General features: G+C 40.7%; 1 protein-coding gene across 1 annotated transcript; it reads right to left on the reverse strand.

Moving 5' to 3' along the window:
* Window positions 1-1454: 1454 nt before the first annotated feature.
* Window positions 1455-2408, reverse strand: LOC128642152 (taste receptor type 2 member 4-like). Its single transcript, XM_053694830.1, has one exon. It carries the CDS (start codon window positions 2406-2408, stop codon window positions 1455-1457), a length of 954 nt encoding a protein of 317 aa, XP_053550805.1.
* Window positions 2409-8372: the final 5964 nt, after the last annotated feature.

Consider the following 8372-nt stretch of genomic DNA (forward strand, 5'->3'; position numbering starts at 1 on the left):
ACTTAGATCAGTCTTTTGTGCTCCTGTTTCTTTTTTTTTTTTTTTTCCTAGAACCACCACTTCCTACCGGTGAGTCTTTGAAGGAGCAGCAGTAAGGACTGTACACTCTGATCGGGAATTTGTGAGCTTTATACAAACATATACTTTTCATGCTGCTTTATGATTCTGTTTGTATTTTATTTATGCATATACCTATATTCCTGGCATGTTTCTAGCTACTATCACTATTATATATATTATTTATCCCCCTATAGGTGGCGCTCTTTAGTGGCAAGCTTTAGTGTCTTGTATATATTCAAAATCCTAAAAACATTTCAAATAATAATGTTCACAATGCGTTCTCTGTTCTTAGAGACCATTTCATCAGGTGACATACGTGTTTGCTCATTCCAATCTGAAATGTATTACTGAGATTGGTTTCTAGCTGCCTTCAGTGCCCAAGGAACAGATAAAGTCCCAGTCACATGGTCCTGTGTTAGCCCCCATTGCCCGTGCACTGCTGATATCATTACAGGCCGCCCTGACAGAGGAACAGCAGAGCTAAGAGTTACTAAGATACCAGTAAACAAATATATATGTATACACCCCCAGCAGGGGCTATTTCTGCCACACCTGTGACCCTGCCCCCTTCCAACACAGCTCCGTCCACAAAACAGCAACAACCACCAACCTCCTGAGTCCCTAACACCTTAGAAATATGGAGTGACTGACCAGAAATTCTGTACACACATTTACATACTGCTGCACTAGTTAGAAACAAATAGCTTATACAAAGATATCACCATCTGAGCCATGAACCAGGCAGTTATCAGAAGAAAAAGATTACCTATCAAAAGTCATTTAAATTAGATCATTCTAAACTTTATTTTTATATTTCATACTGTGACCGTGTTATTTATTCATTTTTCAGTAATCATAACTTTTTTTACATACAGTATGGAGCACATTTCACATTTCCTGTATTTATTAGTAACTAGCACATTAAACAACAGTCTCACTAATGACAAGTAAATGACACACATAATTATGCCCCTGCTGATGGCATAGAACCCTGAATGACACAGGTTCATCTATGCTGGTGATCTAACTGATTTACATAGCAGTTGACAGAGGCGGCACTATGCTAAGCTCTAGTAGTCTCAGTTTGTGGTCACTACACGCTATATAGGAAATATCATGTTACCCAGACTTATTAGAAGTTATTTATTGCTTTGAGTATGTCATGCTGACTGTATACTGGGGTTCAACGCTGTCCATTGGTTTGTGTGTTCTCATTTTATTTTGACGTTTCTTCATCTGAGGGTTATTTGCTGCTGGTGTTTAATTCAAGGTCTATAGCAACTGAATTATTTTGAGCTCTCTTCTTATCAACTCTAGGAGGAAGGATAACCTTTAACAGAGTATCCTCCTGTAAATAGAGTCAGTTGAGTGCCCTGGCTTCTAGTAAATCAATGTCAGACCAACAGGTCTGTATTTATCATAACATTGCTGCTCTTACTCTTACAAAGACAGTTTTTTATCTGTTTGAAGGACTTTCTCAGCTTGGAATTGCCCATAATAAGAGTAATTGCCTGCAGGGTAGGATATGCTGCCACAAAGTACCAGCACAGATTCAAGAAGATGCCATCTATTTGCAACAAATTGACCCACATAACGATAAGGGAACAGTAAAGCATTATGCAGAGGGTGGCCAGGCACAACATGGTCCTCACGGCTGTGACATGAGCCTGTAGACGAGGGACAGAATAATTGGAGGCATTTTTCTTCATTCTCCTTGTGTGTCCCCAGAGTGACCTCACAGTCTGGGAAATGGGAACAACAGTCAAAAAAAGACCCAAAACACATTCTATAATGATAGCTAATGCATAGGGAAATCTTACTACAACCTTATCACGGTGCTCAGTGACATTGGCTGTGAAGTTTCCTATTACATTTCTATCAGTTATGTGATTGACATACCAAATGGATGGTACTGTAATGCCGATAGATAGAACTACTGATAGACATAAACATTTTGGTAACAGTTGTGAGATTCTGATCTTCAGCAAGAACAAAACACCACTTGTAAAGTTCACTATACTGAGGGTGTAGTAAACACAAAGACAAGTCATAAACCAGTTGTTCAAGGAGAGCAGAAATATCAGGATGTCTGTAAGTATTGCTTGTAACATTCCAACATTTAGTATTTGGTACAGAAAGTTATTGTAGAGCACATTTATATTAAGTAGATGTTGCATTAGAATATTGGTTAAACCTAACAGACACAGAATATGATCACATGAGCTCAACCTGTAACCCTTTCGCCAGTCTTGGAAATTGACCAGCAATATCCATAGGTTGAAGGTAAATCCAGTGACACATGAACTGATTCCATTTGCCAGCCTGATTATATCCAGAGCAGAGAACATGTTTCCTCTGGTGACGCAGCCTTTGTATAAAGCTGTTGGCTTGTGCACATAATATATGGCTGTGTGACTATAGGGCTACATGCAAATCTCACTGGTATTTGGTTTCTACTCATTTGGCTGACAGAGCAGACAGCCCTTATGAACCAAGAAGTATAACAAACATAGCTCAGCACCTGAGGTCTCCCTCTGGGTACTGAACGCTGGACTGGGGGCCACGGCTAAGGCCACAAAGTAATCAGCAAAAAGTTAAAGTCCACAGCACTGTATATGCAAAATGTATTAAAGGATACAGACAACTAAGAAATTAGACGTTTCGGGCTCACACACCCTTAATCATGCAAGGTTCATTAGCCCTTATAAGCCACTCTGTTTGATTCTCTCTTTCAAATGTCTGTGCTTTAATTTAAATATTGCTAACAGATATGTAAATGATGGATAGTATTCACAGTAAATGATCATCTAGTATACAACATGAGTAGGTGAAAGAATCCCTGTGCTCCTGGGGTGTTGGTGTAGGACTCATTAGTTTGTGTCTCCTGGATCTGACTTTAGAAATGCCCATAAAAAATATGTCCCTTGCCAGAGCTTTGGTGCCAACCAATAATGTAGTGATAGAGTTCAAGTAGAAATGTAACCTTTATTGAGAACTCACTTGTCTAACTGGTTGTGTGAATCATTCACAAAAGATAATGAGATCATTGTGAGTTAGTCTGCGAACCCCCCCTCCCCCTCTTTGCAGGGATCTCCCTTATTTGTCTAAACTATTTTACACTCTCCCAGGGTCCCTTATTTATCTGCTTTAGAGCATTTTTTTCCTTTTTTTTTTTTTTTTTAAATTCTTTTTATTGAGAGCCAACACATGGATACATCAATCAATATTTCCAGATATTACCATGCAAATTACAATCAAAAGTACAGTAAGGATTCGATCTACACAGAGGGATCGTTGTTCAAGACATAGTAGGAGTCCAGGAAATCATTATATGACAAATATCCAGGATACATGCAGCATTTTACAATCATATTATCCATATATGTTCAGCTCTCTCGTCTTACATTTTTATCCCCAACTAAACCCCAGTCCCCCCCCCAACCATCTAAACACTAAACATATTACAACATCAATTCCTAAACTTATGTCTTCCATCCCACTGAGCAACCGCTTACCTTTGCCTAAAGAGAGCTGAAAGGCAAATGTTTGTATAGGTATAATCCAGGCAATTAGAAAAGTAGATAGTATGTTGGAGATTAACAGGCATGTGCTTTTCAAATTAAAATGAGAATTTTGCAGCATCAAATAAGCGTGTATGCCAAACCCCTCTCAAGTTAATCAAAAGGTGTACTGGTTTTAGTGACTCTTGTTTTAAAAATGATAAAATGATAACACCCTGGCGATAATGCTGCACGAGAACATCCAGCAAGGATATGCAAGAGTGATAGAATGTGTTTCTATATCTAAAATGCTAGAAAAATAAGACAATGAGCTATAGTAAGTTAATTACCAGGGTCAGTATAAGCTTTAAGGATTAAGCGTGTATCAGCTATGCAGCAATGTCCCAGTGGGGGGCTATAAAGGACTATCTTAAGAGCTTAGATAAAAGCATATGGTTCTATTGCTCCCAAAGACAGTCAGTATGGGACAGGACGATATATAAAACACCTAATCTTTCAGAAACAAACAAGCCTGCATAATCTAATGGGGGCTATCTACTAAGGACAGATGAAAATAGGAGGGGAAGATACCCCGTTAACTGTCAGACTATACTGCTCCATAATTTAAGTATGGCTACCCCGATATAAAAAAGTAAGCAGTGACCTAGTCACTTCCAGAATGTATGCACAGGCCAAGCAGAATGATGAATCAGATATGGGTAGGTGAGAGGACAACCGCTTGCATAGGCATTTTAATAGTTAGCATGCATATTTTAAAAGATATGTCTAGTAAAAGCATATTGATCACAACTATATTTACTAGAATATAGTGTTACAGGTAGACAGGATCTCATTACCCATCAACTCAAATAAACTGAAGCTGAAACAGAAACATTACAAGGAGCTAAAGAAATGGGGGTTTACTACCAAAGAGGGTTGAAATGTACATCATCAGCAGAGTCCAGCAGCTGTTTTTAGTCTGATTAGGAGATGATAGTTTTTCAACAAATACTTTTTTAATCTCAATTCTGTCATCCAGAGCAATGCGAATCCAAAGTGACAAGTGATAGTTCAGTATTTACAACTGATGACTGCAGTTAGACATTGCGGTTTAGGTATAAATAGGTAAAGAAGAAACACCAAAGAAAAACAATAACAACAACATGACAACCGCTCAACAGAACGCTCAATAGCCAGTCCCGTTTGAAAGTTCCTAGTTACCAGAGTGTAGGCATTGGAAGTTTATATCTCATAATTAGAAACAGCCGCCTCCGGGCTAACCTACACTGGCTCAGTGCATGATATCATCCTACTCCGCTCCTCGACACAACAATCTCACCCGTTAGGCTTGAACCATGGTAGCCATCTTGTTTCGCCGGGCAATCCAAAGTGCACCAAATAGTACCCAAAGCCGCCAGGATTCTCCCCAAGCTCATGTGCGCCATCACAGACAATCCCGGTGCAGATGTCATCAAGTGCCGGTCATGACTCTCTCCTCCATATACACAATGCGCATTCATCCAAGGCCCCGACGGGATGGAGCACCAGTCTGCTGCTGGTCTAGGTAAGAGTGGAGGAGCGATGTGTTGCCGAGATTCTGCGGTATTAACTTTTCGAGCAGATTCTGCATTGTGATAGTTGGCCCCATTCAACAAGAGGGATATACACAGGTTGCGAGTTGGCGTGCCTTCATGACTCAGCTCAGTCTGTATGTCATCCGGCCCCACGGCACTATATGAGGGCTCATGCCTGGGCTGTTGGGAAGGTAGCGTGTCTTCAATACTATCTATAGAGGCAGTTACCAATGTCGGCGTCTTAATGAGGTCTGAGGAACAAGATCTATTAACTGCCTGAACCTCTTCTTGTAGGTTTTTATAACTTAGAAGTAGGCATTAAAAAAAAAGGCAGAATTGTTGTGATTATCTGCGCGGCAATGTCCCTTTCTGGTTCCATCACTTCTTTGCAAAGTTTGAAGTAATATAATGCCTTCCGGGGAAGAAGTAACATAGAAACATAGAAACATAGATATTGACGGCAGATAAGAGCCATAGGCCCAGCAAGTCTGCCCGACCTTACCTAACAGTATAAACTTATCTAGCTAGGAAGGCTGCCCCTGACTAGCTAGATCACTTCTTTGTTACATAGAAACATAGATATAAGTAGGTAGAATGCTTCTATCTGCCAAGGGTTCCCGGACAGCTTGCCTGTCAAGGGAGATGCAGATGGCATAGAAGGATGGCGAATTTGCTGATATTATAAGGGTTATTCTTCAGAGCTAGTGGAGCTCACCGCCATCTTCTAGAACCGCCCACCGGAAGTCCTTTTTCCTTAATTTTTACAACATGTAAAATCTTCATTTCACACAAATGGTATTCTTGTACTCTTATTTAGTGAATAATGTTGATATATCTGACAGTTTAATGTCTTTACTCCCAATCACCTAGATTACGAGTTTTGAGCTCTATAGGGAAAGTAAAGAACGCAACAAAAGTGGAGTTATTTAACTCCCTAAGGGCGCTGCCATTACAAGTTTTAAAAAATCCGACTTGCGCATGCAATGTGGAGATTTTAAGCTCCATGCCGCACCCAAAACAAGTGCTGTGTTTGACGTGCTCGTGCACACTTTCCCCATAGACATAAATGGGGAGAGCCAAAAAAAAAGTCTAACACCTGCGATCGCGGAAAGAAAAGCTCTGTAACGCAGCCCCATTGATGTCTATGGGGAAAAACAAACGACAGTGTAAACCACCCTAACATAAACCCAGCTACGGTCTTTACTAAACTTGATTTGAGAGGAGCGTACAATCTCGTTAAGATTAAGGAGGGCCACGAATGGAAAACAGCATTTAACACCAGGAGCGGGCATTATGAGTATCTTGTAATGCCCTTTGGCCTATGTAATGCTCCTGCTGTTTTTCAGGAATTTATTAATGATGTCCTACGAGATATGTTGCAACAGTGTGTTGTGGTGTACTTTGACGACATCCTCATACACTCACCCACGCTTGAGGCTCATCGTTCTGATGTTACACAGGTTCTTCAGAGACTTCGTGAGAACGGCCTGTTTTGTAAACTCGAGAAATGTGAGTTCCATCAGACTCAAGTAACCTTCCTAGGTTATGTTATCTCCATTGCAGGGTTCTCTGTGGATCCTGAAAAGTTATCTACAGTTCTGCAGTGGCCTCGCCCAGTTGATCTTCGGTCTATTCAACATTCTTTGGGGTTCGCCAATTACTATAGAAAGTTTATTAAAAACTTTTCTTCCTTGGTCAAACCTATCACAGACATGAGCCGTAAAGAGAATGATCCACTCCATTGGTCACCTACTGCCATTAAGGCCTTTGATAGTCTTAAGACTGCCTTTGCTGCCGCTCCAGTTCTGGCTCATCCTAACCCTGTCCTGCCTTTCATTCTTGAGGTCGATGCGTCTGAGACTGTAGTAGGTGCCCCCTTGTCTCAACGTCCTACACCTGACGGTTCCTTGCATCCGTGTGGTTTCTTCTCTAAGAAATTGTCTCCAGCAGAGTGCAATTATGAAATTGGCGACAGGGAATTACTGGCCATAATTTTGGCATTTAAGGAATGGAGGCATCTTCTCGAGGGTACTAGCGTGCCAGTGCTCATTCTTACTGATCACAAGAATTTAACTTATCTATCTGAAGCAAAACGTTTGTCGCCCCGACAGGCCAGATGGGCGCAAATTTTTGTCTCGGTTTAATTATGTGGTCTGCTACCTGCCTGGTAGTAAGAATGTTAGGGCTGATGCCCTCTCTCAACAATTTTTGCCTCTCTCCAAGGAGGAGTCTGTACCTACTCCTGTTATACCTCCTGACCATATTTTGGCTATCATACGTACTAATTTGACTTCTCACTTGGGGGAGGAGATCCTGGCTGCACAAACCAATGCACCTCCTGAGAAACCTAGTGGTAAGTGTTTTGTTCCTGAGAATCTTTGAACTAAACTTTTGCACGCTTACCACTATCCTAAAGCAGCAGGTCACCCAGGCAAGAACCAAATGATTTCATCTGTCACTCGACAATTCTGGTGGCCAGGTCTTCGTTCTGATGTTGCTGCGTATGTTGCCTCCTTCTCAGTTTGTGCACAGAATAAGACTCCTCGACGTCTTCCTGTGGGTCTTCTTCAACCTATTGCTAATGGTGAGCGTCCTTGGACACATCTTTCCATGGACTTCATTGTCGAGCTCCTTGTTTCCAATGGCAATACTGTTATCCTTATGGTGGTCGACCGTTTTTTCTAAAATGTCACATTGCTTGCTTCAATTTTTGCCCGGGAGGTCTTCCGTTTACATGGGTTACCCAAGGAGATAGTGTCGGACCGGGGTAGCCAGTTTGTCTCCAGATTTTGGCGTTCCTTTTGTGCTCAAATGGGGATCCAGCTTTCCTTCTCCTCGGGATATATCTCTCTTTTTTCTTTTCCTATATTTTATCTCCTAAATTAAAATGCCACAACTAAAATTGATATCATGGAATGTAGGGGGTGTTTCTAGTCCAATGAAAAGGAAAAGAATTTTAACATATCTTAAAAAATTTAAAGCGGATATTATTTTGTTGCAAGAAACACACCTTACAACAATAGAACACAAGAAACTACAAGCTAATTGGATTCAGGAAGTGATCTTCACACCCTGTAGCTCTAGAAAAAGAGGAGTAGCAATTCTTATCAGAAAAGGGTTAAATTATCAGATTATCTCCAAGCAGATAGATTTAGAAGAACGTTTTATTATCATTAAAATTAAAGTTGAATCTCTCATATATACCGTTTGTAATGTGTACGGACCTAATAAAGTGGAT

The sequence above is a fragment of the Bombina bombina genome, chromosome 11 (assembly GCF_027579735.1).
Source record: "Bombina bombina isolate aBomBom1 chromosome 11, aBomBom1.pri, whole genome shotgun sequence".
Classification (NCBI taxonomy): Eukaryota; Metazoa; Chordata; class Amphibia; order Anura; family Bombinatoridae; genus Bombina; species Bombina bombina.